General features: G+C 45.3%; 1 protein-coding gene across 7 annotated transcripts in view; it reads left to right on the top strand.

Annotated features, from left to right (window-relative positions):
• SRGAP2 (SLIT-ROBO Rho GTPase activating protein 2) overlaps window positions 1–20,441 on the top strand; it is a 251,081-nt gene that overhangs the window by 218,128 nt on the left and 12,512 nt on the right. For all 7 annotated transcript variants that reach the window (XM_009188679.4, XM_009188675.3, XM_003893204.4 and 4 more), the window contains 5 exons: window positions 5,587–5,664; window positions 6,595–6,729; window positions 8,598–8,703; window positions 14,673–14,897; window positions 18,965–19,044. In XM_009188679.4, the coding sequence (XP_009186943.1) occupies window positions 5,587–5,664; window positions 6,595–6,729; window positions 8,598–8,703; window positions 14,673–14,897; window positions 18,965–19,044 (624 nt within the window). The remainder of the gene's footprint in view (window positions 1–5,586; window positions 5,665–6,594; window positions 6,730–8,597; window positions 8,704–14,672; window positions 14,898–18,964; window positions 19,045–20,441) is intronic.

Here is a 20,441-nt window from a genome sequence, read left to right as displayed (position 1 = left end):
AAAGAGATAAGCTGTGGTAATTCAGAATAGGAGTATAAGAAATTTCACAAGATAGTAATGATTAATAGTCAAACAGTTTGCAAAGATAAGTCCAAACTGAGTTCAGGGGAGGATGAATTATTTGTGCCTAAGAGACAATAGGAGAAAGAAAGTCTGAGCCACTGCTCATTCAGCATACATTCATTCATTCAACAAATACATATTGGTTGCTTATTATATCCCAACAAAAAGATCCTGCCTTCATGAACCTTACATTCCACTGACAGGTGGATAAGCAAATGACCAATTGATCAGCCAGTAAATACAATATGTCAGGTATTGGTGAATGTCTTGAAGATAAGTAAAGCAAGGTGAGGGGATGGAGAAGGAAGAGGGGACACTGTTTGAAGCTGGTTCAGAGAAAAGACTTCTGCTAAAGTGACATTAGGGCAGAGTTGTGAGGGAGTAAGCCTTGTGGATATCTGGGGAAGAGTATCTTGGGGAGCGGGAACAAGTGCAGAGAACCTTGCCACATGCAGGAAGCCAGCGTAACTGGAGCAGAGTGAGTGAAGAAGAAAGCGGCAGGAGATGAAGCTGGAAGCCAGACTCTTAGGGCTTAATGTGCTAGGATTGGATTTTATTCTGAGGGAGATGGGAAGCCACTGGAGAATTTTGAACAGGGAGTCATCTTTTTAAAGGATCCTTGGCTGCTCTCTGGAGATAAGATTGTAAGAAGGAGACAGGAAGCAACTGCAGTAGCCTGAGGAAGACATAATGGTGGCCTAGACCAGGGTGTTAGCCATGGTATTTGCTGAAAAGTGGACAGGTTCCAGATACTGTGGCGTGAATGTACCTGTTTCTACCCATTACAGGCACAGTGCATGAGGAGACAAAAATTTAGCACATTACTGTGGTGAGGCTCTGGGGAAACAGGCACATTTATATGTTGCTGATGGGAATGCAAACTGATACAACTCTTTTGGAAGGGAATTTGGCAGTATCTAACAAAACTTCATATGCACTTACGATCCAGCAGATTCTAGGAATTCTAGGAATTTACCGTGAAGTTACATCTCCAGCAATACAAAAATGCATGCGCACAAGGTTATTTGTGACAGCATTGTTTGTAATTGCAAAATACTAGAAAGAACCTAAATGCCCATACATAGAAGAGTGGTTGAAAAAATTATGGGACATTCATTCAGTGGAGTACTATACAAGAATGGGGAAGATTTACATGAACTGATATGGAGAGATTCCCAGGATATGTTGTTAAGTGAAAAAAACAAAATGTGAAAGAATACCACAGATGCTCCTCGGCCTCTGATGGGGTTACATACAGATAAACCCATAAAAAGTTGAAAATGTACTCAATATACCTAGCCTAGGGAACATCAGAGCTTAGCCTAGCCTGCCTTAAGTATACTCAGAACACTTACATTGGCCTACAGTTGTGCAAAATCATCTGGCAACACTAAATACTGTAGAGTACAGGTTGTTTACCTTGGTAATCACGTGGCTGACTGGGAGCTGTGGCTCTCTGTTGCTGCCCAGCATTATAAGAGAATATCATACTACATTTTGCTAGCCCAAAAGAAGATCAACATTGGAAGTATTTCTCCTGAATGCATATCATTTTTGTACCATCATAAAGTCAAGAAATCGTAAGTCAAACTACTATAAGTCAGGGACTATACATATAGATATTCTTTTGCATTTCATTACCTTTTATGTAAGAGAGAAGAAGATATAAGAATATCCATGTATCTTCTCATTTCTGCAAAAAGAAATGCAGGAAGGATGAATCTAGGAACTAATATTTAATTGGCTACCTATAGGGGATGGATAGAAAAGAGGTGAAAAGAATGGGGCAATGGGAAATGGTAAGGAGTGGCGTTTCTCTTACCTTAGTGTAGTTTTGACTTTTAGAACAACGTTAGTGTTTCCTGTACTCAAAAGATAAATAAGCCGGGCGCAGTGGCTCACACCTGTAATCCAGGCACGTTGGGAGGCTGAGGTGGGCAGATCACTTGAGGCCAGGAGTTTAAGACCAGCCTGGCCAACATGGCGAAACCCTGTCTCTACTAAAAATACAAAAATATTAGCTGGGTGTGGTGTTGGGCACCTGTAATCCCATCTACTCGGGAGGCTGAGGCCCGAGAATCACTCAAACCCAGGAGGTGGAGGTTGTGATGAGATCACGCCACTGCTCTCCAGCCTGAGTGATAGGGTAAGACTCTGTCTCAAAATAAATAAATAAATAAATAAATAAATAAATAAATAAAGGCAGTGTGTGGGTACAACCCAAAATGGAATGCAGACAGTAACATATAAACCTAACTGTATTACAAGTGAATAACATAACCACAATGAAGAGAATAAGGAAAAAAATAACCTAAGTAATTTGTCTTGACTATAATATAAATCTAAAGATAAAAAGATCTCTCAACAAATATTTTACAGTAATTAGTAGTTTTTTTATCACACAGATATGGATTAGCAATTCTAAAAGTATTTTATATATATTCTAGGATCAAGCAAATAAATATATTGTGGATTTTTTAAAAATTGAGCACATAGTAGCTGCGCAAAAAACATCTGTTCCACTAAACTGATTTTTCCCAAATAGGGACCTAAGGTATTCATGAACTCCCTAAAAAAACCACGGTAAAAATTTTTGTGTGTAGGCATTTAATGAGGATAGAGCTCATAACCTGTGTCAGTCTTGAAAGAGTCTGTGGCCCACTGAATGCTGGGGATTTTCACATCCTAACTATCCTCAAATCCCTTGGGAGGTAGACATTATAGTCCCCATTATATAGATGAGAAAGCTCAGTGGTGGGTGAGGGTGATTCAGGAAGGCTTAAAGGAAGAGAACGGATTTGAGAAACAATTGAAAGTGAATCATGATGGGAAAAAAAAAAAACATTTTCATGAGGAAGGGAGCAACGTAACGTGAACATGAGATGGCTGCTGTAGAAATCATTTCAGGAATTCTCCAGGAGAACAACTTTTGGCAGTGGTTGGATTCCGTGCACAATGGAAGGTTTTGTGCCATTTCCAAATAACTTATCCAAGTCTGATGAGTTTTATACTTTCATGTTCGTATGAACTGAGAAAAAATTTGAAAGATCATGGATGTGTCACTTTGGTTATGCAAGGATTCACCTGCAGTATAATAAAAAGCCAACTGGTTTTTCTCTTTGCTTTCTGGAAACCAGCCACTTATTAATGTTTCTGCTTCCAGAATCTAGAGATTCTGTCTGTTGAGCAAGAACACATAGTAGTCCCTCCAAAACATAAGTTCTCAAGAGGAAACAGAGACCAGACCTAAAGAGAGCTCCGTGTGTTCCAGGCCTGCTGCCTGATTTCCAATGAGCTCTCCTCTCATTTCTTCTTGTCCTGGACCCCCAGGCCAAGGCTACTTTTCCTTGGTGTTCTAACCTACCAAAAAGTAACAAGATGATGACGCTGTTTCAGGAATTTGTGCAATGGCTTCACCAACTAGAACATAGTGAGTAGCCCGGTTTCCGAGATGACCTTTGCTTATACCATGTTGTGACATGTGGCTGTTTCTCTCAAAGCACTTGTTGTTTACATACTATATTTAAACAACATTATCTGGCTTTTACATCGCATTTGTAACTAGTATTATAGTCCTATTACAGTGGTACTAATGAGGTTTTAACGTTGCCTGCCACTCTGTGAGGAATATTCTGGAGATTCCTTTACAGGAGCAGACAACTTAAGGCCTATTACAAGCCAGGTAACTACATTTCCTCTGCTTACTTCTTAATGTTGTTTCAGTTGGATTCAGAATCTGTCCTGGCCTATGTGGTTTACCTCCAGAGGTCTAGCTGATAGAATTCATCTGCTTTAGAGATAAAAGCAGTTGAGGCACAAGAGGGTTTCTTAACTGAAGAAACCCTCTAACGGTGGGCAAAATGGAGCATTAGTCTATTTTGTTTTCCTAAAATAAAACTTGAGATTTCTCCAGCATGTCAAGGTTTTTGAAGGATTGTGCCATAACAGAGGGATTTTGACAAAATGCTTAAGATTGAGACCCAGGGATCCTGAGAAAAGCTGAGCGGTCCTGATGCAATCAGAGATGCTAGTCTAGTCCAACCCCTGGGGCTGGCACTGATGACACACTTGCTGGATTTCTCACCAGTTTTGCAGTTGTGTGTGTGGTGCTGTCTTTAAGTCATGTCCATGCTCAGAGTGACCAATGTGGTTCCCAACCTTTGCACTTGCACTCCGATAGGCTCCACAAGCCTGGTGTTGAAGACTGAGTATGATTGCAGCCACAAGGCCTGAGTTTGAGTCCTGGCCCTGGTTCTTACTTCCTGTATAACTTAAGGCTGGCTGTCACTCATCAGTCCCCTCATCCAGAGAATGAGATTGTTGCCAACCTTTACCTTGTTGTGACATTATTACTTGTGAGGACCAAGTAATTTGTTTGTGTGAAAGCATTGATTAGCAGCAGTTACTATGCCAGCATTTTTTTTTCATGATTTGTTTTTCTCCTCTAACAACACCAAGAAGTTCTTGTGCACATTATCGTAGTATAACATTCATGCATGTTTGTCTTTAGAGTAAAGCTGTAGTCAGGAACCAGTGCCTAGCACAATGTCTGGCAATACTATCCGTTGACTGATCACTTAATAGCAAGCTTGTTCAACCTGTGGCCCATGGGCTGCAGCACAAATTCGTAAACTTTCTTATAATATTACGGGATTTTGGGGGGATTTTTTCTTTCTCATCAGCTATCGTTAGAGTATTTTCTCTGTGGCCCAAGACAGTTTTTCTTCCAATGTGGTCCAGGGAAGCCAAAAGATTGGACATTCCTGACTTATAGTTTCATGTCCACTCTTTTTCGTAAGTAATGAAAGCATTGCCCCCTTGAACAATCAAACCATGTTAAAACAGCTAAAGCAATATTATAATCTCTTATGAAACTCCTGATGAGAACTAATGCCTTGACCCATTTCCCATTTTTTTTTTTTTTCTTTGAGATAGGGTCCACTCTGTCATGCAGGCTGGAGGGCAGTGTATGATCATAGCTCATTGTAGCCTCTAACTGCCAAGTTCAAGTGAACCTCCTACCTCAGCCTCTTGAGTAGCTGGGACTACAGGCATGCTACAAGTACTGTGCCTGGCTACTTTCAAACATTTTTTAGAGACAGGGTCTCATTATGTTGCCCAGGCTAGTCTCAAACTCGCGGCCTCAAGCAGTCCTCCTGCCTCAGCTTCCTGAGTATATTTTTCTATTCTTGACCCTAGATGATTTTTAAAAAGTACCAATGGGTCACTTCCTTGCTTTACAGATGGGAACAGAGAGGCAAAGACAAGGAAAGGAATCTGCCTCATAGTCGCCCTGGAGTCAGAGGAGTCTCTAACTTGGTGCTTTCTAATGAAAACGAATGCCTCGAAATTATTCCAGTGACTTTTCCAACATCCTTGCACATGTTTTTCTCCTTTGGCCTAAAGAAGAGAGACAGCGTGCTTAAACACACACTGGTTGGGGGAGATAGGTATTCAGCTAAGCTTGCCACTGTGCTTGTGAATTTGCTTTTTCTTCTTGATCACTTTTCTGTGTATTGCCAGGACTACAGCATGAAGGAATTTTCCGGGTGTCAGGATCCCAGGTGGAAGTGAATGACATAAAAAATGCCTTTGAGAGAGGTAAGGAAACAGTCTTGAAGATAAAACCAAATATTTGCCAGCCCCCTGGGGTATTGGCTCCACCCTTTCTTCCCTAAGAGGTCCCCAGAGGTCAGGAAGCCAGCTTACCTGTCTCTTCAGAGGGTACCTGCTCTCTTGTACACATTCCCCTGTAGATATGCAGGGAAATACCAGGGCACATCCCAGTTTCCTTCTTCCTTCACAGCCCTACCCATCCTGCCTCTTTCATGCCGATGATCTGCCAAAACCCAAGAAGTTAACTATGATATCTGGGCGGTTTATGGCTTCATCTGGAACCCTTGGTGGCAGTTAATATCAAGGCTAATGCGCTTGTTCATTGTAGCCCATTTATTATTTTGTGGGCTATTAAGGTAATGGGCAAGCTTTGGCAATTTCCGTCACTGTAATGGATATATATAGTTTCAATTTGAGGTTGGCCCTATCATTAAATCTAATTACATCTGATATGAAATTTTCCATGGGGAGCTCTGGCATGATTGTTCTGTAAGTAGGTGTTCTTGGTTGCAGGCCAGGAGACGTGAGAGCCAGTCTCAGGAGCTGGCCTCCTTGGCCTCATTTTTCTCCCCTCAGGAGCTCAGTCCCAGCCTAGTTTCATGATTCTTGTGAGAGACAGTTGCTGTGTCCCATCCTCAGCTCATAGGGACCATGTCCCTAAGCCAGGCTGGCACAAGAGAGTTTATATTGATGGACTCGTCTGCCGTGCTTTCGTCCTGGAGCCCCTGAAATGGAACAGTCTTTGCTTTATCTGTTCTCTGGTCTGTCCCACTCATGGCCACCATGCTGGGCAGAAAGCTGATGGATTGGGACCGGGACATACATGGTTCACCCCCTCCCCACCGCGTCTGTTCGTCCTGTGTGTTTTTGCCTCTCTCACTCTCTTTCCTTTTTGTGGGGGTTGCTTATCCTTAGGAGAGGACCCCCTGGCTGGGGACCAGAACGACCATGACATGGATTCCATAGCTGGTGTCCTGAAGCTTTACTTCCGGGGGCTGGAACACCCTCTCTTCCCCAAGGACATCTTTCATGACCTGATGGCCTGCGTCAGTAAGTACGATTCTGGCTTCAGATTGGCTTCTGGGGCACAGCACCGGTAGCAGGAGATAAAAAGTTTCCACAGGGTCTGTGTGTTCTCATAAGCTTTTCAATAAAGTTTTTCTTTTCCCCAGTGAAATTTCTCCTCATCCTCACTCCTTCATCCCCTGGTGGGAGGGGAGCGAGGAAAGACTTTTCAGTAAGAATCTAGGACCCTCAAGTCAGGACTCCTGGCTTTTTTTTTTTTTCTTCTGATTCATCTCTGGGCTTTATCTTCTTTTAGTAAAGTACCTTTACTTTCAGTTATGTATTTGAAGCTTATACATCAGTGCTTGTGCTTTTCATGGTACAAGGGGGAAAAGCATAAGCGTTGCAAATATTTCATGCTTGTTGCATTAAACAAGACGTGGCTTACCTGCTAAATGTATTAATATGTGTTCTAGGAACAAAAGCCCTCTGCACATTTAAAAGTAGTAATAGGATATTTTCCCAAAGAGAAAGATATATTCTCTGCTTTATCCTCTTAGGAGTTCTCTGCCTCTAACTCTAAAATTTGGGTCTTGAAAAGCTATTCCTAGCCATTTGGTTTAGCTTGTGGTACTGGAACACCCTCTCATTTGTTTGCCAGGGAAAACAATCAATGGAAACTTGGATTAATACAGGTCAGCCTGGAAGCAGGCCCTGTCTGAGTGATGGCTGCAGAGGCTGGAGGGAGTGGTGCCTTTGAATGGAGAAAAGATCCTTCTTCCTAGGTTGACCAGATCTTCGTACCTACTGAGTTTCCAGTTTCACTCAGTATCTGCCCTGAGTACTTGTCCCTCTCTGTTATCCTGAGAAATTTCCAGGGCATTTGGGAAGCTGGCTCTCTGGTTGGTTTGTTGACTTCTGTTTATGGGTGTCTAGTGGAAGTGAGTTATGTGGGTGATTAAGAATGTGATTCCCTTGGGTCATGTCTTTGTGTCTTTTTCCGACTGGGCCTAGGTGAAGTATCTTAAGCTGAACTGGGATTGCCAAGATAGTAAAGATAGTTCAAGATCCCTTGGCTGCCCAGTTCTTCCCTGGAGATACACTCTTCCTCCTAATCCAGTACTTCCCATCTCTTTTTCATATAAAGGCACCCATAGAAAATGGCAGTGTTTACATGGCACACTGTGGAAGTGAGAGGCTGCCTATGATGGAGGACCTGTAATTAACCTCTCCACAGCGCAAGAAAGCCTTTCAGGTCTCCTTCCCCATATCACTACAAACCCAGGGGCCTGCCACCTCTTGCCTCAGACCACTTTTTACTCATTCGTAATGCAGATAAGGGAGGGGGAAGATAAGCCACACTTGTCAGAGGATGAGATGGCACGTGTGGAGTGAGCAGGACAGGACTTGCACAGCCTGTCTTCCCACCAAGATGTAGGCCCTCTGAGGCTTTGTGTTGAGCAGTTACAGCAGGTTAGTGGCAGCTCTCTCTCTGTGGTTGTTTGAATAAGAGGGTGGTAGATGCTGTGGGGAACATTTCTAACCCCATTCCCTGTGCCCAAATCCAAATCCAAACTTGTTATTAATAACAAAATTACAACAACCCTAGTTCAGTTTAATTTTAATAATGTGTAATAATGAGTTTGGATTTGGATTTGGCATAGTTCCCCGTGCCCAAGAAGTATACACCTTACATCCTGCAATGGTAAATGCCTAGAGCCCAGCAAGTGCCCTCTTCTAACAGCCCTACCCCAAGGAGCAACAGGGATGACTTCCTGTCACTGCACCAGTGCTGTGTGTGGGCTTGGTCTGATGCTGTCCGTGTTGCCCCTGCTGGTAGTAGGTACTTCTGATCATTACTCCCTGGGATCCCAGTCATAGTGGAGGATAACACATGGCTTTCTTCTTTTCAGCAATGGACAACCTGCAGGAGAGAGCTCTGCACATCCGGAAAGTCCTGCTGGTCCTGCCCAAAACCACTCTGATCATCATGAGATACCTCTTTGCCTTCCTCAATCAGTGAGTAACCTTCCCAGTGAACAGCCGGATCAGGCTTTGGCTTGGGCTACTAGAAGTTCCTCTATGGACCTATGCCTATTCACCCAACCCAACAAAATATTTATTGAGCACCTACTGTGTGCTAGCCACAGTGCTAGACTTATTTAATACATTGTTAAATAAAAGATGAAAGCCTTGATGTCATTTAGCTCCTGTTCCAGGGAAGGAAACAGACAATAACAGATATATCAGGTGGAATAAGTGCTTAGAAGAAAAATAAAAAAGAGTAAAGAAACGGGGGAGAGTGCGGGGGTCTGAATGAAAGGAGGGAGAAGCACTGTAGTTGAGGTGGACAGCAGAGACCTGCCTGAGAAGACAGTGTACAAGCAGCAACCCAGAGGAGGGGAAAGCGTGCCATGGGGCCATTTAAAACCACAGAGTCATGGTAGTAGCAAGTTTGGATTTAGATTTGGGAAGCAATTAGAATTTTTTTTTTTTTTTTTTTTTTTTGAGACAAAGTCTCGCTCCATCTCCAGACTGGAGTACAGTAGAGCGATCTTGGCTCGCTGCAACCTCCACCTCTTGGGTTCAAGCGATTCTGCCTCAGCCTCCTGAGTAGCTGGGACCACAGGCGTGTGCCACCATGCCCAGCTAACTTTTGTATTTTTAGTAGACACGGGGTTTCACCATGTTGGCCAGGATGGTCTTGATCTCTTGACCTCGTGATCCACCCACCTCAGCCTCCCAAAGTGCTGGGATTACAGGCATGAGCCACCATGCCTGTCATGTTATTACCTGATTTGTGTATTTTTTTTTTTTTTAACCTGCCAACTGCTTTGTGGAGAAGTTACTGGAAAGGGTCGTGAAGAGAAACAGGGAGACCCTATTCCGAGGTTACCGTCTGGTCTGGCCAGAGGTGTTAGTGGCTTAGTCTGGAGACTAGTGAGAACGGGTCAGGTTTGTGATACATTTTGAGCATAGCATTAACAGGATTTGCCCATGGATTATACATAGAATATGAAGAGAGAAATCCTAAATTGTTGGCATGAGCGACAGGGACATAGGGAGGTTGTTTATGGAGTTGGAGAAGACAAGGTGTGGAGAAAGGGAACAAGACAATGTGTTGATGTGGTAATGGTCATTTGAGGCGCTTGTGAGATGTCCAAATGGAGATTTCAAACAATTGGACCTAGGAATCCAACCCTAAGGGAGAAACCAGGAGTGGAGCTGCCAGTGCGGGAGTTGCCCATGTACTGGTGGTATTTAGCTAATCACCCAGGGAACAGATGTGGCTACAACAAAGGTCTGAGGAGCAGAGGGACGGTGGGCATGGATGGGGCATTTCTTGTCCAAGCAGCATGTCCTTGTGTGGAGCAAGCTTTGGAGTCCCCACATGACAGGAAAGGCACCAAGCAAGAACGTGATTCTTCCCCTCTGAGGCACCTCTGTCTTTTCACTTTGCTTTTGCTGCAGTTTGGCCCTCAACAGCCTAGACCAAAGGTTATACATGGGCACCCTGAGAGCCAGATAAAGCCAAAAATGTGTTCCCTTCAGGTGTCTATTGTGTCTTGAAAACAATGAAATCGTGCTTACATTTGGGGAAATTTCACTTTTTAAAGACACAGATTTCTAACTTCTTTTGAAAAATTATTAGATCTGGCGATACCGACCCTGCAGTCCCTGGTGGCAGCAATTCCCTGTGGAGTAAGGGCTGTGCCCCCTCGATGGGGCAGGCACTCCCCAATTCACCACAACCCCCAGCCCTCCCCGTTGCCCCCCAGTCCCAAGGCTGAATTCAGTTGCTATTTATCATCACTCTTGCTTTGTGGTTTTCATAGAGAACAAAAATGTTTCTCTGGATCCATGAATCTATCAAAGTGGGGGAAACAAAAGGTAAACCAAGGGGCCAAGGTGTTTTCGCATATATTTCTTTGTGAAAATGAAGAGCCTTCCTACAAAGTTAGTCTCTGCTTAAAAGGAGTACAACTTTAGAGACCATTTCATAAGTGTCAGCTTGCTTCCAAGTTCGTGGTCAACCTGGCCTTCTAGGTATCTGGGTTAGTGGTCCCAGCTTGAGACCTTTTCTGGGGCACCCACACTATCAGGGCCCTTGCTGGCCCTGCAGAGCTACAAAGGGTCCTTGTTCCCCAGCATCTCTTCGACGTGGTTGTGTCTGCTCCATTCATCGGCCAGGCCCAGACTCAGCACCACCACTGCCTTTGGGTTGAACACCCCAGTGAGTCACACAGCGTGTTCATGTGCAGCCTGGAAACTCTGCTAATTACTTTCGAGTTAGTCCCTTCAAGGCTACCAGTCATTGTCTCCCCTCGGAGACCAATACCTACCCTCAACATGAGCCTAGTCTGTGCCCCCAGAGCGAGGAGCATGAGCTAGGTGAGCAAATGGTGATGAGGGGAAAACAGGGAGGGCTGGGGGACTGTGTGTGAAAGTACAATGGGGAGAAACAATAGAATAAGCATCCATGCAGAGTTGCTGCTTTCAGAGATGGCAGTCACTATTGAAGACAGCATAGGAATTGCACCAATTCAAATTAATTCATTTTGTTTTGCTTTTATTGGGGTTTTTTCCTGATTGAAACGAGATCGATTTGCTCATCAAAGTGTTAACATTTTAAAAATGCAGCATTAATAATGAAAGTGTTTTCTAAAATAATAAATAGAATGCAGGACACAAATGATAAAGCAGACCACCTCCACAGGAAGACAACAGCCGACAGGTGTGCACTTCCGGACAGGGATAGCAATAGTTGGCGGGTAGCTCCCAATGCAGACTCTGCCTGATGGCCCAGACCATCAGGACCCTTTTTCTTCATTGTTGTGAGTCCTGGATGTATGTGTACTTTATTTCTGGCTATGGTTTGTTCTTGGATTGGATACAACACTGTCAATCTCAAGGAACCAAAAAAATTAATATCTCAGTTTCTGTGGGTCTGGAATCCAAGTATAGCTTAGCAGGGGCCCTCTGGAGAGGTAATTGCATATCATAAAAGAGTTAAAAATCCAGAACAGTGCATGCTAAAAAGTAAGTTTCCCACACTAATCCTGGCGCCCCCAAAAAGCCTCTGTTCCTAACCACAATGCTGAACCTTTTTATGAAGCATAAAAGATGACTTCAAATCAATTAGGAGAATTCACTAATAATATGAACTGAAACTGTAGAAATATAGTAGAACTCTTTGAGGACATAACATGAGTGGATATAAGTCGACACCAAAAATTTTAAAGCAGGGAGTTGTTACTAATGTTATCCATTTTAGATATTTATTTTTGTTGTTGTTGTTGTTTGTTTGTTTGTTTTTGAGATGGAGTTTTGCTCTTGTCCCCCAAGCTGGAGTGCAATGGTGCAATCTCTGCTCGTGGCAACCTCTGCCTCCCGGGTTCAAGCAATTCTCCTGCCTCAGTCTCCTGAGTAGCTGGGATTACGGGCACACACCACCGAGCCCGACTAGTTTTTTTGTATTTTTAGTAGAGACAGGGTTTCTCCATGTTGGCCAAGCTGGTCTCAAACTCCTGACCTCAGATGATCCACCTGCCTCGGCCTCCCAAAGTGCTGGGATTACAGGCGTGAGCCTGTAATTACATCATGCCTGGCCTAGATATTTCTTTAAAAATAAAAATCCAGTTTTTTATACTCTTACACTAAACACAGCCTTCAGGGACTTCAAAGATTATTAACACCATGACATTTTACACAAAACTGTGTGCATTTATATGTGCACATATATGAATTTTTCTGGGGAGAGAATCCCTAGTTTTTGTCAAGTTATCGAAGGAACTTGTGTCCCCTAAATAGTTAAGAACCACTGCTTTAGGCCGGGCGCAGTAGCTCACACCTGTAATCCCAGCACATTGGGAGTTCAAGGTGGGTGGATCACCTGAGGTCAGGAGTTTGAGACCAGCCTGGCCAACATGGCGAAACCCTCTCTCTACTAAAAATACAAAAATTAGCCAGGCGCAGTGGCACACGCTGAGGCAGGAGAATCACTTGAACCCGGGAGTCGGAGGCTGCAGTGAGCCACGATCGTGCCACCGCACTCCAGCCTGGCGAAAGAGTGAGACTCTGTCTCAAAAAAAAAAAAAACAAAAAAAAAACCCACTGCTTCAGCCCCTAAACTTAGAACCACTGTATATTGGAAAAGAAAAATGGATTTTAGTCTATATTTTGATGGGAGTAAGAAAATAGACCTAGATTCATGAGATCACAGTCCACGAAGATGTGTCTCCTCTTCAAGCTCCTGGTCATTGTAGCCACCTATGAATTGAACAGTCCTTACCTTAGCAGGCTTCCCAACATTTTTCATCTTTCACAGAGCTTTGACTCAGGACTCTCAGGACTAGAGTTTGTTTCCCTTTGACCACCAGGCTTCCCAGACACTACTGGTTTTCTTTTATGTTACCAAAACATTGTCAGATCACTCTAAAGGATCAAGGCCTTCCTCCTCTTTGTCCCTCCATGACACCAGGAACTGGCCAGGCTTGGATTAGCTACAGCTTAAGACTGTGGCACCTCACGCCTCAGTTGTGCGCACTGAGGTTACCAAGGTAATTATTGCTCCTGTCTCTCCCCAGTTTTAATTTGACTAGGAAATAGACTTAGAAACTTCCCCCAGTCTTTTCTAAATCTCTGCTCTCTTTGAACTCAGGATACAGGGAAGGATTATACACTTTTAAGAACTCCTGTGAAGCAGTCCAATGAAATTTGTAACCTCCCCCATTGCTGGCCTCTCCTGCATTTGATTCTAGGCCCTAGAAACAGTGATTCCCAACTCTCTTCCCATCACGTCCATAATACCACTCTTCAAGTCCTTCAGTGATTCACAAATGGACAGGGGCTACATCTCCAGGAGGGGAGAGAACCATTGAGTCAGAGGAAATGGACTTTGTAATGTGAGACTGGATGAGGGGTACACTACAGAAACAAACTCTGCAATCAGTTCTGAAGAACAGCTACTCAGATGGAGACAGCTGAGTCTCAGGCCTCTAGTTTCCCAACAGAGGACCTTTGGTTCCTTCTCAGAATCAAATCCTGCCGATGCCCATACGGGAGACTCCTCAGCAGAGCTCACAACTCTGCAGACTGTGTTGGGGAGGCATCCAGAGCTGGCCCAGCCCTCAATGCCTGGATGGGCAAGACCCAGTGGGACTCATCAGGTGCAATGGCTCATTGAAGACCTTGGGTCCTTGGCCAAGGTTGGAGGTGTGGCTGGAACAGCTGCTGGCTGAGAAGGGGAGAGTTCCCAGAATAAATAAATACCCGAGAATGAAGTCAGCCTGCATCCAGAGGAAGCCCAAGCAGAAGCCAAATGGCATGCTGACCTTTTCCTGAATAAATCCTGAATGTCATAATATAGAAGGAGATTATGAACATGAAAAACAGTTGCATTCGCTGTTCTAGGAAGAAATTCACTGGCTTGGTGGAATACAACAGCTAATCAGTTGGCTATTTTTTAGTAAGTCTAGAGGCTAGAAGGGAATATCCCTAATAATTTGATTATTTTGTTATGCAAGAAGGTACACAATGCACAGTGCCTGTGCCTCTGACCATATCTTTAGCAGGGCAGCCTGAGGGTCCCTATCTGCCCTGGCAGCTTAGTGTGTTGGTGTATAGGAGCCATATTCAGCTCTACAGAGTGACATGTTCTCAAGGTCATGTGGCTTTTTGTAGATAAGATCTGAAGATAGGGATGAGGATGGGGTGGTAAGTAGAATTTGAAATGGGAGCTGGAAAGAGAGAATGGGTCAGAGCTGCAAACTAGCTACCTCTAGTTTGCTTTTCCTGAACAACTGAATGACCATTCTGGTGGTTACTCTTCTCCCCAGCTTACTTTCTGGAAAGCCTCTGACACCCAGAAAGGCAGGTGGCAATTTGTGGACCTTCTGCTTTTGCTCTTGGCAGCGCCTCCTGTGATTGTGTTTTCTGGGCATTCATGCGAGAGCTTTCCAGCTTACCCCCTTTCCCTTCTCCTCCAGTTTATCACAGTTCAGTGAAGAGAACATGATGGACCCCTACAACCTCGCCATCTGCTTCGGGCCCTCGCTGATGTCAGTGCCGGAGGGCCACGACCAGGTGTCCTGCCAAGCCCACGTGAATGAGCTGATCAAAACCATCATCATCCAGCATGAGAACATCTTCCCAAGCCCCAGGGAGCTGGAGGGCCCTGTCTACAGCAGAGGAGGAAGCATGGAGGATTACTGGTAGGGGGCTTGGGACGGGAGGAGGGGAGGGATTCACTAGCACACACTGGCATGGGAGCCAGATGGCCACACGAAAACCAAAGGGAAACACCCAGATCCTCCCAACTCCTCACTCCCAGGCTGCCAGGGTCTGGGGATGGTATAGGCAGCCCCCACCTCGGCCCCACCCACAGACTAAATGCCACTTCTTGCCACCTCCCTTTTTGATGAGTTCTGCGTGGCAAGGGACTATTTTGAAAGATACTGACAACATTAATTGTGATACTAATCTCTAAGAAAGGACTTTTTATAAAGTTGCATCTTTATTAATCAACAGTGTCTCTCGGGCTTCTACTCTGCTCTGTATTGTGAGAAAAACCGTCCTGGGTCCCAGGGAATTGCCTTCTTATTGGGAAGAGTTTAGATAAAAGGCATATATTCCTGACTGAGTTTTGTAAGCTGGCACTTCAGAATGATTTTAGAAATTTGTGAAGAGAAAGAAGGGTCAGCCTTGTTTTGGGCAGGTTAGGGATGGTCCTCCCCTGAAGCAGCATTCCATTCTGTGGGGCCAGGTTTTCCATGACCTAGCTTCGGAACAGAGATCTAAAAGGAATCCCTGGGATATATCTTTGCTAGACCCCTCTGTTAGACAAAGAACAAATCACTATTTCCATTTTATGGATGAAGTCGCTGCAACCCAGAAAGCCCAGTGACAGTATTTTAGGCCACTCTAGTGATGGGAATTTAACCCCAATCTCATCTCTTAGTACAGGATACAGTCCGTTACCCCATGCCACCTGCCATGGTACCATTTACAGTGTCATTTTTTTACTAAACACAAAGACAACTGCCTCTCTCTTTTAATCCCTAATGTCCCTACCTCCCCCCTCCTCCTCCCCCTCCCTTCTTCCCCTAAATAGTGTTTCAGCCTGAGCTGAAAGCACAAGCCAGCCCAAATCGGATTCCGTCTGAATTCAACATCTGGAACCAATTCGGCCAGCCCCATTGCTATCGACTGAGGTAGGGGAGGACAGGGGAGGTTGTTTACTTAATGAGAGGCCAATTGGGCCACACTTCTCCCTGACCCCCACAGAACATCCTCTTGCCCAAAGAGTGAAGAACGTGGCATTTGTGTTATGTGAACATAGTAATATCAGTGACATCCCTGGGTTCATCCCTCTCTGCTGTACTGCAGATTTCAGTGTCTGGGTCCAAGCTGGAGGAACCTATGCTGGCCAGCTGGGAGAGAAAGCTTTTTGTCACCGACAGATGGTTGGTGGTGACTGGGGAGGTTGTTGGTCACTTTAGGTCTCAGCCTACTGGATGATGAGCTCCAGGGAGCTGTCCTTGTGCATGTGACTTAGAGCTTTGGTTTTTCCCCTTGCATGAGTGGTGGAAAGCTGTAGAATAGCATTTCCTTCCTTCTAAAATCAGGCAGAACCTCTGCCCTCACTTCTCAAACATCAAACCGCTGCAGGCTGTGTTCCAGTGCCCAGGGCACAGAGACCCCTACAGCCCTGGCCCCTGAGTCCCAGCCCAGTGGGACAGAGTCCTGGAGGGGTGTGGCTCACGGGCACAGACAGGCGGGTGCCTTCCTCTAGTTTCCTCCAAGTTAGTCTCCCAACCTACCCACCTGTTTCTTGTGCACTCAACATTTATTAGCAGCCTCTGGAAAAACCACAAGATTAGTCAGGGAACATTACTACCACAGACTGGGTGGGAGGCCAGAAGCACCTGAGAACAAGAGTCGGCGACCTTGGGTTGAGAGGGACCTGTGAAACCACTGGATTCACACCCACCTGGAAGGCTCATGGCCTCTCCTCTCCCTTCTTTGGGAAGTGAGAGAAGTGCCAGCCCTGGGAGCTAAGGCGGTGAAGGAGGTGAGTGAGGGTGGTAGAAGGGGAGATAGAGCACTGAGAAGAGAATGGAGAATGGTCAGGAGACCCAAACAGCCACGGAAAGGAGAGCACCAGGCCACATGGCCTCCCCACAGCTGTGGAGAGGAGAGACAAATCCATTTCACCACGCTTTCCGGTCCTGAAACTGGAACCCAGTTTTCTAGGACTACCTGTTGGGTGGCATGGTGGGCTGCTCCTGAGACCTCAGGTATTTTTGGGCCTGGGTGGGTGCACAAGGGCAAAGGCTGGGGATGAGGTGTGTTTCGAGAGAAGCATAGGATTTTAGGGCTAGAAGAGACCTCAGAAAGCATCCTCTTGCCTTTCTCATAAAGCAGTGGTTTTCCAAGTGAGGTCCCTGGACCAACAGCGTCTGTGTCACAAAGGACTGGTTAGAAATGCACATTATTTGGCTCCACGAAGACCCAGGGACACAGAAACTCTGAGGGTGGGGCAGTGTTTTTTAACAAGCCTTCCATGGCTCCCTGAAGTTTAGAACTATTGCCTTACTGGCTGGCCATGTAAATAAACTTGAAGCCCTGAGGGAAAGTTTGCCTTTGAACCTCTCCCCCGCCACCCCTAGCACCTCACGGGTTTCCAGAACATCACAAAATTCATCAGATTCATCAGATGGTTTTTAGCCCTAGAAAACAGTGAGAAATTGTGCCTACATTTTTTGACAAAGAGGAATCTCCATTTATATTCTAGAATGTTCTCTGGAGCCTGGGAAACCTCCTTAGAAGTGACTTGCTCTACACAGGACGAGTACTGAACTGGTCACCCAGTCTGTGAGGAACTTCCCAGGAGTGTAGGATCCATCTCATGGGGAATGAGGCTGGAGGGTTCCAAGGTGGAAACTGTGCGGCCAGGCTGCCGGGCTGAATGGGTGATGGTGCTTTCACACAACTGCCTGGAAAGCCTCACCTGTTACTGCCTACTACCAGAGGAAGAACTTTAGAAATGAACAGTTTCTGTACTTTTCAGGAAGTAAGAACTTCCTGGTGCCCATCCTCATGAATTCTGAAGTCCGCGAGCCAGGAGATCAGGAATAGAAATGACTTTCCTAGTAACCTGCCTATCCTTTCTCGATTCCTTACACTGGATGATTTTTTTTTTTTTTTAAGACAAGATCTTGCTCTGTCACCCAGGCCAGAGTGCAGTGGCACGATCATGGCTCACTGCAGCCTCGACCTCCCAGACTCAAGCAATCCTCCCACCTCAGCCTCCAGAGTAGCTAGAACCACAGCATGCACACTGACTTTTTTTTTTTCTTTTTTTGTAGAGACAGGATCTCACTAAGTTGCCCAGACTGGTCCCAAACTGCTAGACTCAAATGATCCTCCCAAAGTGGTGGGATTACAAGCGTGAGCCACTGTGCCTGACCTACCCTGAATGATTTTAAATTTCATGAATTATTTCAAGAACTTGACCCAGCTTCTATCCCCTGCCCTCTAGTCCATAGCAAACTCCTGCCCTCTAGCCCACAGCAGATTCTTCCTCCCCTACTTTTGTTTCCCACCCACTCCTATGACTCGCCTTCCACTTTTTCACCAGTTCACAGTCTAAACTACAAAGCAACCTAGAGGCACCAACCAAAATGAGAAAGAAGGGAAGCAAGTACTATTTATTAAGCACCCGCTCTGTGCCAAACTTGTTACTAAATTACTTTATTAAGTCCTCACACAGCTGAGGATATAGATCATTATCTTCAGTTTATAGATGAAGCAGCTGAGGCTTAAGGGGATTAAGTAACTTGCCCAGGATCACACAGCTACCAAGTATCAGAGCTGGTTTTCGGATCCAGTTTTATCTGATGCCGAAGCCCAGTGTTTCCCTTCCACCCTGCTTCCCCCTTGAAAACCAGGAGTGAATTCACGTAGAGAATCAGCCCTTGAGGAGTTGAGTTGTTCTCTATTTTCTAAAGAATTTAGCTTATACCTTCGAAAGGGCTTCCCTTTGTCTTGAGATATTCTAAGTTCCAAGTAGTCTCAAGTGGTTTTTGTAGCAGGAGCTAGACTGGAAAAACTCTAGAGCTTTGTATTTCATTATAAGCATTTGTCTATTGTGTGTACTTAGAATATAGAGCGAGTAAGATGGATTCAGTGCCCTTGCGCCAGGGAGGCTGTATGAAGGGGAAGAGGAGAATTTTATAAGCAAATGTTAATGTCCCGGTCCCTCTTGCTTCTGTTGCAGTGATAGCCCTCATGGAGAGACTACCTCGGTTGAAGACTCAACCCAGGATGTGACTGCAGAGCACCACACGAGTGATGACGGTACGAGGCCCTGCTTCCTGGTCAGTGGGGACGCCAGGGGTGAAGCAGAAGGAAGTGATTATATATCCTGTGCATCTAATGAACCTGTATGCCCAGTGGTCCCCTGAGGACAGGCAGTGAGCTCCCTGTCTCAATTTCATTCTCTTCCTTCCTTGGAGAGATAGCCCACCTTCTCAAATAGAATTGCTCTGTATTAAACCAGAGGTGAAGAACTAGGCCTTCCATAGCCCTTCAGCCTTCTTGCCCCACCTCCCAGCTCCTTGTCTGGCCTGAGTGCAGCATGATGTTGGTCCCTTATAGCCTAGACTCCTGCCAGACAGCAGGAGAACAAAGTGAAGGAAATTTCATTTGAAAAACAGTAAACAATTGGGTGTGGTGGCTCACGCCTGTAATCCCAGCACTGGAAGGCCCAGGAGGGAGGATCACTTGAGTTCAAGAATTCAAGACCAGCCTGGGCAACATAGCCAGACCCTGTTTCTTAAAAAAAAAAAAAAAAAAAAAGTCTGGCATGGTGGTGTGCAGCATCCCTGTAGTGCCAGCTACTTGGGAGGCTGATGTAGGAAGATCCCTTAAGCCCAGGAGTTCAAGGCTGCAACAGGCTATGATTGTGCTACAGTATTCCAGCCTGGGTGAGACAGTGAGACCCTGTCTCAAAAAAAAAAAAAAAAAAAAGAAACAGTAAGCCTGGGGTGCGAAATAGCCGAGCTGAGTGCCCTGAACCCAATAGAAGCAAGCCAGAGAGAGTGGGAATGAGGATGTAGAAACCACATGCTTTCACGCCTACCGACTGGAAAAACTGACCCTTTCCAAAGTACAGACATGCGAGTGCCGAGCAGCCTGGTGGGCGTGCATCAAGGGGAGGAATGCTCAGCTGTCATCCTCAGGCCCCTCAGCAGTGCCCATGCTTTGTGAGGGTCTGTCCAGCCAGCACATTTCCCCTGCTTCCAACAGCTCCGCACCTCCATTTCTGGATCACATGGGCTCTGGAAGTCTCAGCAGCTGACAAGGGGCCTCAGAATTTTCTGGGCACAAGAATGAAATGGCACAGTCTGTGGAGCTTTCCCTGTTCCTGCCTTGCTGGGAATTCTGCAATTCTTGGCCAGCTTTTAAAGGAGAAAAAAAAATAGGACTGCTTATTTAGATCCTGATGTCGTAAGGATCCATATGATCATTTGCTACATTCGAGGAGGGGAGTAGGTGAACTAGGAAAATTAGTAGTGGGTTAGAGCCTACCTCGTGGCCAGCTCTGCTAGAGGCTTTCTGTGTGTTATCCCTTAATCCCTAGTGAAATTGATATGGCTGCTATTTTACAGCTGAGAAAATGCAGGTCAGGGAGGTCGAGTAACGTTCCCGAGGCTATAGAGAACTGAGATGGGTATATTTAGACAGGCCTTCTC

Source organism: Papio anubis, chromosome 1, assembly GCF_008728515.1.
Source record: "Papio anubis isolate 15944 chromosome 1, Panubis1.0, whole genome shotgun sequence".
Lineage (NCBI taxonomy): Eukaryota > Metazoa > Chordata > Mammalia > Primates > Cercopithecidae > Papio > Papio anubis.
The sequence above is the reverse complement of the archived record's forward strand: the minus strand, read 5'-3'. Positions and strand labels throughout refer to the sequence as shown.